Source organism: Chroicocephalus ridibundus, chromosome 14, assembly GCF_963924245.1.
Source record: "Chroicocephalus ridibundus chromosome 14, bChrRid1.1, whole genome shotgun sequence".
Taxonomy (NCBI): Eukaryota; Metazoa; Chordata; class Aves; order Charadriiformes; family Laridae; genus Chroicocephalus; species Chroicocephalus ridibundus.
In genome coordinates this window covers 7,213,876-7,228,163 of record NC_086297.1, presented here as the reverse complement: position 1 = coordinate 7,228,163, position 14,288 = coordinate 7,213,876, and the positions used below count along the sequence as shown (strand labels likewise).

General features: G+C 45.1%; 1 protein-coding gene across 1 annotated transcript; it reads right to left on the bottom strand.

The window, feature by feature from the left end:
* Positions 1 to 729: 729 nt before the first annotated feature.
* On the bottom strand, positions 730 to 5,426 carry TOB1 (transducer of ERBB2, 1). Its single transcript, XM_063352313.1, has 2 exons — positions 5,283 to 5,426; positions 730 to 2,671 (listed from the first exon to the last, which is right to left on the bottom strand). Exon 2 carries the CDS (start codon positions 2,535 to 2,537, stop codon positions 1,557 to 1,559), a length of 981 nt encoding a protein of 326 aa, XP_063208383.1. The 5' UTR covers positions 2,538 to 2,671; positions 5,283 to 5,426; the 3' UTR covers positions 730 to 1,556.
* Positions 5,427 to 14,288: the final 8,862 nt, after the last annotated feature.

The window sequence follows — 14,288 nt, the reverse complement described above, 5'->3', positions numbered from 1 at the left end:
CGGGATGTAACTTCAAAATAGCCCTGGAAAAGCTGAGTTGTTTTGTCAGCCTCCGAGTTTCTCCTCCTACTCACATTCACTGTTTGAGAATCAATTAAGTCAGAATCAGTAAAATCCACTAAAATAAAACCCTTAAATGTCACATTGTACTTGCATTACATTTCTCTTTTTAATAGAGCATATAAAATAAAAGTTTACAATGAGTTTAGTAAGCTGTACATCAGCACTTTTATTCAGTCTAGTTTCTGAGCTATTAATCCCCAGTAGAGAAGCAGAACGCTGATGCACTGGTCTAGGACCTCTCCAGATAATAGTTCAAATCCGTTCTGATGACACGGAAAGTGAATTCCATTGAATCACCTGAGTCCCTTCTAGATACGTCATATCACACAATAACTGCACGTTTGCAAAGCTTATAGTCTTAACTCTCAAGGAAAAAATAAAAAAAATAAAATTACCTTCTGGCTTCAGTGAGCTGCAGTTACAGAAAACAAGTGAAAGTTTGCTCAAATAATTGTAGGCAAGTCCTTAATCAGGCTATGTGCTTTGTCAGTAGTATTTTAGGTAAAGCAACTCATTATTGTGGTGCATCAATACACAGCAAGCCTTTCCATCGCTCCTTTGTGAGGCACTGAGTCAGACTTTTTTGCATCATTAGCACTGACAACACAATAAACGCCGCGCTCTGATCTTCAGCAGAACAGTAAAAACACAGACCACAACAGTCAATTAATTTTGAAGAATTTTAATACAAACTTAATATAAACTATTTCAGTCCCTCTTAACATGTAAGACACTGACTCAAAATACTTTTATACCTTTTTTCAAGTATTGCACAATGTAGGTACAAAATTAATATTTACGATTACATTTTCTTCCATAATATATAGCAAAAATCTTTAAACTTTTAACAGAAAATACAATTTGTGTTTCTTTTGAAAAAAGCAAATATTTCGTACATTTTAATTCCACCACTAAGGAATATTCTGTACACAACTTTTTATTTTTTTTTTAGAATTGATGTCTTTAAGATGGATATCTTACAATTTCAGTAAAAAAAATACAACATGAAGCTGCTGCAGCTGTCACAGATCACTGTAGTAAAAAGATATAAATGCAATACCATGTTGTAGAAACAATATATATACTCTGATATTTTACAAACTTTGTACTAAATTAAATTATACAATTAGAAAAAGACCAATAAACCCACCTATTAGTGCCAATTTTTTTAATATATATACATATATGTTTGTGTACATATATATATACACACATGAAAAAATTAGCCACGTCCTTGCTATATCTTAAATACTGTAAGAGGCCTTATTTTGAGAGTATATTTTTGTAATGTACAGTCAGTATAAAATAATTTTGTGCTTGGTTGGCAAATGAAAAAAAATGATGCATGTTGTATTTATCTAACCAAGCCTGAATGTATTCATACTACAAGCCTTAAAAAAAATCTCAAGAGGTGGAAAAAAAGATACACCCTTGGGTACGTGCATTTTAACTTGTACAATAGTATTTACTTGTATTTCACTTTCGTTTTATTTTTAGTTAGCCATAACTGGCTGGAATTGCTGGTTAGAATACTGCATGTTGTTTAAACTAAAATTCAAGCCATCCACAAAAGACTTCTCATTTAGACCTCCATAGGCTGCAAACATATCAAAGGCATTACTGTACTGGAGAGGACTGAGGTTAAGGGGGCTGTCACCAGGAAAGATGCTACTGGTACTACCTTGACCCTGCATGTTAGGGAAAATGAACTCCTTTGCGTTAGGAGAAAGGGCAGAAGTCTTCTGCTGTTGTTGCTGCTGCTGCTGCTGACTGCCTAAGCCAAGCCCGTAGAGAGAGTGCATGGAGGAGGAAAGGGCTTTCTGCTTCAACAGGTCATTGACATTCAAGCCAAGGTTGGTGGGAGAGGTGCGGGCGACCTTGTTGCTACGGCCGCTATTCTTCATTTTGGTCGAGCCAAACTTGGTGGCAGCAAATGTGGCAGTGGTGAAGGTTAAAGGCTGAGTGGAGCGGGGCATGAAAGTTGGGCTCACAGCAGCAGAGTGACCAAAGGGAGGAGAAGGAGAACTAGACACTGAAGATGCTGGGTCACTAATTGGCATGAACACCTGGGCCTCTGGGTTAAAGCTGTTCTTGATCTCCTTATCCAACTCACATCCATTTTCATTATCATCCACATAAAGCACTTTCACTGGTCCCTTTTCACCGATTTGGTATGAAACCTCAAATGGGTCAATCCAAACACTAAGATCCTGAGGCAAGTTGCCACGAACATCATCAATGTCCAAACCACTCTCTTTGGATGCTTGTTCTATGACTGGGTCCACTTTCTCCCCTATATGTATACATCTAAACCCTGATCCTTTGTATGGCTTTTCTGGATACCAGTGGCCTTCATACTTCTTCTTAAGAAGTCTTTCAAGCTCTTCACCAAAAATGTTGACACGTCGTCTGGGAAGCTTATTGTACAAATATGAAATAATAAAATTGAGTGCTACTTGGATTTCAAGCTGCATAGCTGCTATGCCACAAAGTTATAAGTCTGTTTCAAAACCCGAAGAAAGTGTTCAAGATGCCACAGGGAAACAAAATTTCATTCAAAGTGCTGATTCTAGTCGATTATTATCCTTCACCTTGAGTGCTCTTGTTCCTTTAAGAAAAAACAAAAGCAAACACATCCAAATAAGGAAAGCATAAGATCAAGCTCCAAGGCCTATTCTCTCAGCTTCACCTCCTGCATAAAATAGGTTACTTTTTAAAATCAAAAAAATGTGCATCAAACTACTTATGTTCATGCCCACGGAAGGTAAGGATGTCAATTACATTCAGTATGACTTAGAAACAATACTGCAGAAGATGCACCAGGCATGTGTTTACATATACAGCATGGGGCATTTCAAAATCACATGAGCTTGACGTTTAGTTATTCACAAAGCAGCAAGGATAATTTTTAAGACATCACAGAACTGCCAGGCCTGTCAAGGGTTCAATTACCAACCCGTATTTGGATGATTTATAGTACTCAGCTGCAAAATTTAGCACCAGACTATTAGTTCAGCTCGAAAGGTCTTAGTCCAAGCGTCATTTATCATTTTAAAGTTTGCAAACATATTGGTTGCACCATAAGCTACAGAATTATAAAAATGTTAACAGTTGCTTTAGAAGGTTTCACACAAATAACTAAAATTATGCAACATTCATTTTAAAGTCCAAGCAAATCATCCGCATAAACTGTGCGCTGGCAAAATTATGCTAACTGAAGAGAAAATGTCCGCTGTACATATACAACAATTCTTCCTCAGAATAGCTAAAATGATAATGCAGCCAATGCATACAAAATAGATGCATATATCTTTTGTCACAAGGGTGGCAATGACCGTGACATTCTTACAATAAATTAATTCAAATTTTTTCCCTTTCTATGAATTATTCGATGTTATCACATGTAATATATTAAAATTACTAAATTCATATATTGGGTTATCTGTAGCTCAGATTTCAAGAAGTTAGGGGAGCTAACAGGGCTTTTGACAGCCTCAAAACCAATTGCTTTTCTCCTTCTCCCTGACTCCATTTTACATTTAATATAAAATATGGTTGCCACTGCTTCACAAAGGACAAAAGAGAAATTATCTACCTATAAAGTTAAAAAAGGGACAAGAATCAAGTATTAGCTCATGTACTGCTAATGAAAATCCTGCAGTACCTTAGCATAAAAGGTACTCATCCACAGGAGACACTTTTGTTCAAAAAGTTCCAAAGAAACAAAATATGTGTTTTTTGGCTCAAGTTAAATGTCCAATGAGAATTTAAATTAAGTGTGCTTTTCTGCACTGCATCACTAGGAATGAAATTTAGTGTAGCTGTCACTAAAGAGTAGAGAAATCAAACTCAATATCAAAATCCTTTAGCAATGTGAATGCAAAGCTTTTTTATTTCTTGCTCCAAATAATCTCCTTTTAAAGTCTGGAACCCTATTTCCAAGCCACTCGTGTTCTCCCCAACATGGTATGGGAATAGTTTGAAAGCCTGTACGATAAGGCGACCTTTAAACGTTTGCTGGATCAGCACTGGGTGGGGATAAGGAAAAGATCAAGGGCAAACAGAAGATATTTACAAAAGGCACACAATCGGTACAGAAAAGCTGATTGGGTGGTTAACAGGGTCATTTAAACATTATTTATTAATCCATCTGGTTTGTTTCCCTTCCGCCACGTCCTTTAGGAATGAAATGATCCTTTCAAGGCGCACTGGGCAGACGCTGTAAATTTTCCTAAGCCCCAAAAACTGATCCACGGTACAAGCAGCTGGTCAAACAAATCAAGAAAGATCATTTAAAACTACTTTTTTTTTTTTTTTTAAATTATAATCATTGCGAGGGGAAGCGCTCCCCGGGCCGGGCCCTGGCTGAGGGCAGTGTGGGGAGTTACATAACGCGGCGGCCGCCCCTCATTAGCTCGCTGCTCATTAGGTTGCTGCTCACAGCCCGGCAGCAGCAGGAGGAGGAAGGGCATTTTCTGAGCCCCTAAGAAAGAAAACGAAGAAGAGGAAGGGGGATGACTGGAAGGGGGATGGTGGTGGTGCAGGGCCCTTCTCCTCAGCCCAGCACCCCGGGCTCGGGCACCCCCTCGCCGTGGGGCAGGGTCCCGCAGGGCGGCTGCCAGCGCTGCCCGGAGCGGCCCGGGCAAACAGCAGCCCTTAGTCAGCCGCAGCCGGCAACGCTCACTCCTCCCAGCCCGAGCGCCTCCAGGGGATCGCCTTGGGAGGGACCCCCTGGCAGCCCGGCTCCCCGGGCCGTGCCCTCTGCCTGAGGGGCTGCCGGCGGTTCCGTTCCTGCCCCCCCCCCCCCCCCGCCCTCCTTCCCGTCGGCTCCTGTGCCGCCGCGCCCCCCCGGCCCTTCCCCTCTCCGCAGGGCCGTGCCCGCCTCGGTCCCCGGCACCGCGGGGTCGTGACCGGCTCGGCACCCCCGCCTCAGGGGCCGGCGCCGCCTCAGGTCCCTCGTCACGGCGGCCGGGGCCGCGCCCGCCTCAGCCCCCCGCCTCAGGGGCCGCCGGGAGCTGCCTCAGGCCCGCCGTCACGGCGGCCGCCTCGGCCCCCGGCCTCAGAGGCCGGGCGGTGGCTGCCTCAGCCCCTCGCTCGCCTCACGGCCGGGGCCGGGCGGTGGCTGCCTCAGCCCCCCACCTCAGCGTCTGCCTTCGGCCTGGGCCCCCCCCAGCGCAGACGCCCGGGCCGTCCCCCCGCCCTCAGCGAGCGGTACTCACCCGGGTGGGTGTGCGGGGGTTAGTGCAAACGATCCCGGCGGGGGTGTGAGTGCGGGGTGGAGGGGGGGTGGGGGCGGCTCAGCACCCGACCCCCATCTCGGAGAGCCGGCTCCCTTCGGCGAGGATGGGAGGGGAAAGGAAAGAGAAGAAAAAAAAAAAAAAAGGGAGGGGGGAGGGTTGGAAAAAAAAAAGGGGGGGGAGGGAAAGGGGGGGAGGGCTGCGCTGCTCACACCCCCACGACGGGCGCGCTCGGCGGCCGCAGCTGGGCTCCTTCTGCTACTGCCTCGCCGCCCGGCGCGCCCCTATATATCCCCTCCCTTCCCCCGCCCCCCGCCGCGCGCCCCGCCCGGCCACGCTCACAAATCCCGCCCTCCACTGGCTGGCGTCGGGTTTGGCCCCGCCCACCACCCGCCAGGCCCCGCCCCCGTGCGCGCGCGCAGGTCCCTCTGTTGCCTCCTCCCCACCGCGGCGTGGAGGGGCCGCTCTCTACGTCAGCCCGCTCCTCACCTCACAACACCGTTGCGTCACTGCCTACGTCAAACCCTGCCCTCGCGCCCCTCATCTCCGCAGGGACGGGAAGGGGTGGGGGGCGCGATGAACTACATCTCCCATGACCGCCGCTGCGGGGGGTGGGGGGGCGGGCGGTGACAGCGCACGGGGAGCTCGGCGGCGGCCATGGCGGCTCCGCGGGGGTCGGCAAGGAGGGCGCCCCACAGCCCCTCACAACCGGCGGGGCTGAGGCCGGGGGGCGGCCTCCCCTCAGCGAGGGCAGCCCGCCCTCACGGGCGGGGGCGCGGCCCCCTCACCCGCCCCGCCGCGTCTAAAAATACTCCCCACAGGTAGCAACGCTGACCGATTGGCTGCCTGCCCGCCCCGCTCGCCGCCTGATTGGTCACTGCGGATCGAGGAGGGAGACGTCAAACCCCAGTTTTGGGGGGGAAAAGAGTTACCGGGGCGGTGCGGGGGGGGGCGTGGGCGCCGCCTGAGCCGCCGCCGGCCCCGCCGTGAGGAGGCTGCGGCGGGGTGAGCGCGGAGGCGGGCCGAGGCGGGCCGCCGGGGGCCACCGAGCCCGGGTTGGGCCTGTCGGGAGGAGCCGGGCGGCCCGGCCTTGTCTTAACGCGGGGCTCGGTTAAATCTTGGGGCGGGGGGGGAGCGGCGGGGCCTCCGCCTCCTGCCCCCAGAGGCGTTTGGGGTGAGAATCAGGCCCTCTCTGCGTTAAAATATCCCTGGTTTTGCTCTTTAAATACCGCTTTCGGGTGTCACTGGGGTTGGGGTTGGTCGGGTTAGCTTCAAACCGGCGTGCAGGGCCGGCTTTTGGAGGACAAACTGCGGAGGTTGATTTTGTTTTGCTTTGGGTTTTTTTTCCTTTTTTTTTTTTTTTTTTTTTTTAATCTCCTCCTCTTGCTCTGTGTTTGTATAATAATAAAGCATTTTGGCATAGACGCCACATGGGCCCCAGGAGAGATTTGGAAATGCCAGTCAGAAGAAATGCCAGAACTTTAACCCTTTGGAGCTTGGAATATAGACGAGACTGTGTGGGAGGCGGGAGCCTGAACACCGAAATGTTAAGAAAAGGAGGATAGTAGGAGGAATTGTGGGGATTTTCCACTGCCGAAAATTTCTGCGAGAAGGCCAGATTCATTGTAAAACACATAGTCTGTTATTCAGATGTACCAGTGTTGATGCTACTAGGATTGCAATATTGCAAACAACTTGAAAACCTTAATTCAGGCTCAAAATAGTTATGATTTTTTCCCCCTATTTTTCATTAATTTTTAATCGTAAATGGTTGCAGGGGCCTTCAATGAAAATTGGGTCATCTGTCATCACTGTACACCCCAAATGGAAAATAAAAGTATGAAGAGTATAAAATTATACACATTGGCAACCGGGAGACTACTGAGAATTGCTGTAGCTGGGAATCCAAACGAGTCTTGGCTTCTTTGTTTTGAACAGGTTGTCATTACTTTTGCCACCAAAGTTAAGAGACCATGTGAAATAACTATGAAACAGATAAGGTGAGAAGGCAAATACAGTTGATTTTTTTTTTTTTTTTTAATTAGAACTTAGAAATCTCCCTAGTACAACAAACGCTGAACAAATTGACAGGTATAGCCATCAGCCGTGGCAGTGAACACTTGGACACGTTCCTGTGCTGACGGGGGTAGCAGCAGCAGCAGCAGATTTCTCTTTGAAGTGGGAAAAACTGCACAACTCCGTAGATCGATGTTTTCAGGTGAGATTTAGTAAGGCGCTTTACAAACCGAGTAACTGTGCTGCTGAGTTGCTAAAAAAAAAAAAAAAGGTTGTAAAAGCAGAGACTTCCTTTTAAATGGCTTTAATGCTACATGAGAAGCATTAGGAACTGAATTAAATATACAGAGCTAATACATTTATAATCGAGGCAGCTGTGGGATCCTTTAAAGCTGTAAAAATGATGTACTTTTCTGTGGCTTATGTAAAGGAAGCTCCTACTGCAGTCAGTGCTAAAATTGCATGCTGTTAAACAAATCTGATGTTGGATGTTGAAGGCAGGTGATTGCCCTAAGAATAACCTCTTCAGGTCAGCGAGAATCAGGCCCATTCCTAGCGGCCCAATGGAAGTTTCAATTCGTTTGTCTGAGAAGAAAACTCTGACTTTCAAACTGCAGCGGTCATTATGGTGTCCACATATAACGCATCAGAAGTAGGTGGCCAAACTGTAGTAGTGTTAAATTATTAGCCCCTAAAATCAGAGCCTAATCCAGGATCACTTGTATTCTTAAAACCTCAACGGGCTTTTTGATCCGCAAAGAGGTCAGAATAGGGCCTGCAGTATTTCTCAGTCCTTTTGACTAATACATTGCAATAACAAAACATCTACCTCTCCCTGCTAGAAAAATCTTTAAAAATGCAGTCAATACAAAATAACAACTCCAGCAGCAAAGTTTTACTCCCGTTGCCAATTCTATTCAACTGCAAGATTAATCTTAAAAGAAGAAATACATATTCTCGTCTTTCCTGACAAAACTTGGCAATTTTTCTCACCAGCAGAGCACATCAACAGGGGTATTCCAGAGCGTGGCAGGGAGGCAGGAGTGAGATTGGAAGTAAGACGACTTTCTTAATCTATATTAAACGAGAAGGGCTTTGATCTCATCCCCTGTTCGTAGCCATATCCTGCGATGCTGGCCAGCAAGACGACCATCAACAGAAACCAAACTACAATTTCTGCAGAGCCAAGATCTCTGCAGCATCGAAGGCCTACAGCTCTGCAAGACCTTTTAGAGACTAGATACTCTCTGCAAAGGGACATTCTTTTTTCTACTAAAGCAATCTAAATTTGGTTCCCGAAATAATTGGTAGCACTCTTTCAAAATCTAAATCAATATTATTTATTGATGAATATGATACCTAAACGCAAAATACAGTTTCTTAGTCTTGAAAGCTGTTTAAAGGAATTAAAAATAGCTAAGAAAATTTTTACTAATCTATGTCAACATGGACAAGAATTTAAGCGCCATAGAAAGCAAGGCCCAGAATATCCACCACGCATCTGTGTCCTTTTCTTCTTCTCTGCTGAATGAATGTTGCTGTTCCTTACAGAATATATAAGATTTATCCTGACAGTGGACCTAAAGCTTTGTAAAGTACATTCCCAAATATAGTACAGTCTCTTTTTTAACGTTTTCCTATTTAGGGGAACAATTCTTCTTTTAGCGTGGGAGCCTGGGCTTTGATTTTGAAGAAATGGAAAGCTTTTCCCATTGTATTCGTCCCTCTCTAGCCCAGTTTTATCCATTTGCTGATTTTAACACCAGTTCCTTTTCCCCATCATCTATCAGTGTGAGCGACCAAGCCTGGCTGCTCTCCAGCATATAGCTTAACAGTGATTTTGAAATGTAGTGTAGATTCTCTTACGTTTCACTTCACCAAGTGAGCAGAGATTTTTCCGTCAATGCAGGTCGTAGGGGCTGTTACACAGTTGCCCGGCTTCAGGAGCTCTCGGCCCACAAAGATTATTTTTTTTTTTTTAGATGGGAACCACAAAATCAGCTTGTATGTACACGCTGTTTTGATAGAAGAACCAAGGAGAGAATTCAGCCCAAACAGAGAAGTTCATGGGACATTGTCCCAGCCAGGTCATCTTCTAGGGGAGCCCCAAGCTCTCCCTCGTTATGTGAAGGGGCAAAGGGTTAGTTACCTCCCATCGAGAGCAGGCGGCTGGAAGGGGCTCCTGCCTGCGGGTTTCTCTGCCAGGTTAAGGGCACGCATGGCAGGACGTGCGCGCCGTAACTCTTGTTTGCAGACTCCTACTCCCAGGACAAACAGCCACAGCCAGCGACTGGCTGCAAACCCTGTGGCTCCGCAGCAACCCAGGCTGTGCCCGGACTTGTTCCTCCGGAGCGCAGGGCGATGAGGAATTCCGAGGAATGGGATTAGTGTCCCAGGGATATGGGAGCATGCAGGGAAGGGCTGGGGGAAGGAGGACCTGGGGGTTAGATAAATGTCTATTGGTCTTGACAGGGGTACAGTTAATCCTGCCGCAGAGGGGGAGAAATAGCCTTTGAAGTGGAAGGAGGGAAACGTTGGGGTGAAAGGGGGAGAATGGAGGACAGAGGGTACAGTAATGAGGGGCTGTGATTGTGAGAACAGCATCCCTGCATCCCATCCTGGAAGCCCAGAAAGCCCGGGTATCGATTCTCATGAGATGCTCTGGGACTGGCCTGGCCCACGCAGCTCAGCTGGGCGGGCAAAGCCAAGCACCAGCCACCCAAGTTCCTCTGCTAATATAGCGTATGATGGTAGCGGCTCCGGTGATGCTAAGATTTCAGAAACTTGGCTATCAAGAGCTGGAGCTTGTATGCCAAGGATTGAGAAGCAGCTTCCAGATCTGGGGTATCTACAGCTTTGTGCAGGCAGTACACTCTGAAAAAAAAAATCCTTCTAAGCTGCTACTTTCTTAGATATTAGTGACCCTTCTTTAAAAAATAAATGAATAAGATTTTGCTGGGCCAGTATCCGTAAAGGGGACTGATCTGCAGGAGCTTAGAGCTTACAAGACCATCATTCTCTCTTAAGTGGCATGCTACTAATGTTATAGCTTGCCTGGCAAAAGTTACTGGAGTCCTGAGCAAGACACAGAAGGCAGCTGCTGGGTAAGAAGGGAAAATAAAAACAGGAGAAACCTGACACACTTTAATAAAGGCTTTGCACCAAAGCTTTGCTCTTCCCAAAGTTCCAGCCACCTTCCAGGATGAAGTAAAAAGTTTTGGGGGTTTTTTTGTGCTGAAGCTGGTATGAGGCAGGATCCCTTCTTGAAGAGAAGCCTGGTATGTGACATTTTGAGAATGGGGTACAGATCCTGAGAAGACCAGGTAAAAAGAGTGAAATGAGGAGTAAGGAATCTAAATAAAAATGCTGAGAAAAATAACGGTCACAGGTAGATAGATACTGTAATAAGGCGAGGGGGAGGGAAAATGGGAAATATGTGAAATATTTCACGAGTATCAGAATTTTCTATAGCTATGAATAAATGGGCTGAAGAAGAAGGAAGGAAGAAAGATTGATTTTATACCTTAGAGAGGTTGACCTTTGAGGAAAGTTTTATTAAAATCCAATATAATTTTTTCCTCGTGTTCACCTTTGCGCTGGGATTCTGCCAGTTTAATGTCAGTTAGTTCCGCAGTATCTGCTAATAGATGAAATTATGAGGTTAGGACTGTCCTAGCTGATAGCCATGGAACTTCTTAGTTAATCAGCTTCAAATGCTTTACTACGCTCATTCCAAACAATGATTCATAAACAGTTTTAAAGAGACAGAAAGCTGCTTTTTAAACTGTAAGGGCTGCTTACATGAGCATGAGGAAATAACTCAGTCTGCCTAAACCGAAAGAAGGAGCAGTGGAGGGGCATCTGTTCACCGAAAATGCCTGATAAACACAGAGATTCTGCTAATTTTTTGACATTCTGATTATCTCCAGTTAGGGTAAAAAAAGATGATCTAAGAATTACCAGGGGGGTCCCTTTGAAATAAATGAAACCTCAACTTTCTTTAGGCAAAGATCCAGACAATAATATTTTTCTTGCTAGCCATGATATCCTCTAAGCCACTGCTCCAAATTTGCACCCTTTGGCTCTCCCAGCAATGTTTTTTGTTTACTTCGTAAGGATCAGATGAACCCCTTACTATTCTCTAGTCCTTCGAGAAAACAAGGTAGATGCGTCTTGAATGAGAAGAGGAGGAAGGATGTTTCCCACAAATTGACAATTTATCATAGAGAAGCAAGTAGAAGATACCTCGATTTTTGCAATAAAATCTGTAACAAAACATAATTTTAACATCCCTAGGAAGACCTCACCTGGTTCTTGACTAAGAATTTAAAGCAACCAAGCACAGTACAGCTCAGTACGAAAGCATTCATATCGTAAGCTTTCAGGTGGGAAGCAATCTGTTTTTCTGGAGCACGACTGGGTTTCTTGTGCCTTTCTGCAACACCGTCCCTGTAAGTAACGGTGCTTTGTGCAGAACCCAGTACTTGCCCAGGGCTTTGAGAGTTCAGTTAGTGGCTGCTACATGACATGCAGAATATCACATTTAGGAAAGCCAAAGGTTACAAGTATTGATACTGGGTCTGAGAGCATTAATTTGAGAAGTGCTGAGTTAACCGGGTGTGCCGTCAAGCTGTGACCATGTGAATGATGGCGACTTCAAAGTAAAATGAGTTCAAATGTCAGTGCCTTGATGAATACAGTCTGAAAATCACTCTCATGAGAGGAAGATCATGGAAAACTCTCTTCTTGTTAATAAAAATCCGAGGGTGTTTCTTTTCAGATGAACAGAAGCCTAGTGACTCTATTTGTGCAGACACGAAGAGCTAGTTGAGTGGAAAGATGCCAGCTTATGACAGCTGAAGGTTTGACCCTGAATCTTTAAGAGTATTATGCATGGGGAAAAAAAAAGCCAATGGAAACTTCTCTTCAATTTGCTGCGCTCCTGATCTGGCCCTTATTCAACTCTTCTTAAAGTCCATCAGGTCATGGTGACAGGAATAATGGAGGGCAATGAAGATTCAAGCTGTGTGTTTGCTCCCAAGACATACAAAGTGGATTTTAACACGGTTTGTGCATCCTGATTTTAACACAGTTCATGTATCCTGTTCTTGTAAGGAATAGTTCATGGAAGACTGAATCTGTCACTGGCATTCAAACCATCATTGAGTTTACATTGTTGATTCAAAGCATAGTAAATCACTCATTTCCTCTCCAGCTCCTGATTCCTAAAGGTATAATTGCTCCAAAATAATATAATACGTGCCTTAAAAGATTAAGCAAAAGGTCACATTAGCATAACATCTTTCCTGGACTGGTGGCAAAATGCTGTGTAAACCTGGAGCCACACCTTGAAATCTCGCAGGAGCGTCAGGGAGAGAACACGGATTCTTCTGTTTCACAGCTCACAGACCTTTACCGTGTGATGGACAGACTGAGCAATCCTCACGTACCTACATATATATAACCCGCTTCATTGTAACAGAATGTTTTCTCTTGAATACACAGACCAGTAGGAGCTATTATCTCATATTATCTCATACGCTATTATTAATGTGCAAGACTTCAGACTGTATCTGCACACAGCGGTGGACCTGTCTAGTCTCAAGAGTAGCCATAACTAACAACTTCAGAAGAAGGGATAAAACAGGCACGTTGCACAATTACGTTGGGTTTGGCAATGGGAAGAAGAGATTTCTTCTTGATCCCAGATGATGATTATCTTCTACGCTGGAAAATGAGCTCTCGGAGTGACATACTTTTTATTGTAGCTAATGTAACTCAGATTTGTAAAGAAGGTGATTCTGCTATATGACCATATTATCTAAATTGCTTTGTCGCCAACGCATAGAAAACTGAATATAAAATTGCCTGAGCATAATTGAGTGCTGACTCACCCTCGATTAGGGTAAACGGTGCAGCGTTCCAGGGCGTCTTGGAGCTTTCCATAGTCTCACAATCCTATGTGAAATCTTCTGATTGATTTTTCTCCCCTCCAAGCAAACTTGCGTTCCATGCTCCTATTTGAGGCTAGATGCTACAAATCCAGCTGCTGTCACAAGACATCCTCCCCCTGCTTCGTTATCTTGATCAATTTTCTGCTGAAAGTCTCATCTTTCATCCTGGCTGGTGCAGTTGCCTCCCTTGTGATTATTCCAACTCCCGGCTCTCCATATTCATAGCCACTCTCCGAGCTCCAACTCTAACTCTCTAGTTTCTAAGGCTACATAGCTGTGAATGTTTTCTCACAAAACCCTTTTCCATAAATTCTCCCAATTTCATTTCAGTCAAATCTGAGGCTGCATCATTTTACATACATGGCAGTGCTCATAGCAGACTCTTTTAATAAAAGCACCTGCAAAAATGAGCAAGAAAACACAGCCCCAAGTATTTAAATGGATTTTTTTTTTTCCTTGAAAATGGCCTCATATCACAAAACTCCATTTGGAGGTGTGACTGTGGGACTATCCTTAAAAACAGAAAAATTTTCAGGTATTGAAATGTAAGTGGAAGAAGGGCAATTTTAAGAAGCAACGCCAGAAACCCGAGGTGAACTGAGCCACGGATACTGGGCAGAGAGCTCAAATTTAGCTGACTGTGGCACTAAGACAAACCAACACTTGTGCCTTTGGGTAACCTCTGCTCCGACTCTGTCACTCAGGTAGTGAATAGAAGGCGTGGAAGAAGAGCTGTGACATAAATAATTGGGACAACAGCAATTATTAACCAGCAATCCCACCCACAAGGATTTGCAGAAGACGCCAGCCCGCAGCTGGAGGATCTCGGAGTGAAACCAGTGATGGAAGTGGCAGAACTTGGTTTAGTTTCCAGCTAGCTATGAACATCTCCTTTCTTGCTGACTGAAATATCGCATTAGTAGCTGTTGAAAATCAGGTAGGGAAGAGGCTGAAATTTGTTTCCTTTAGAGGTGGGACTGGTTTCATATCAGGTAATAACTCAGAAATGAAGAGTAAC

Coding starts and splice junctions, on each gene's coding strand:
- TOB1 (XM_063352313.1), bottom strand. CDS start 2,537: ATGCAGCTTGAAATCCAAGTAGCACTCAATTTTATTATTTCATATTTG.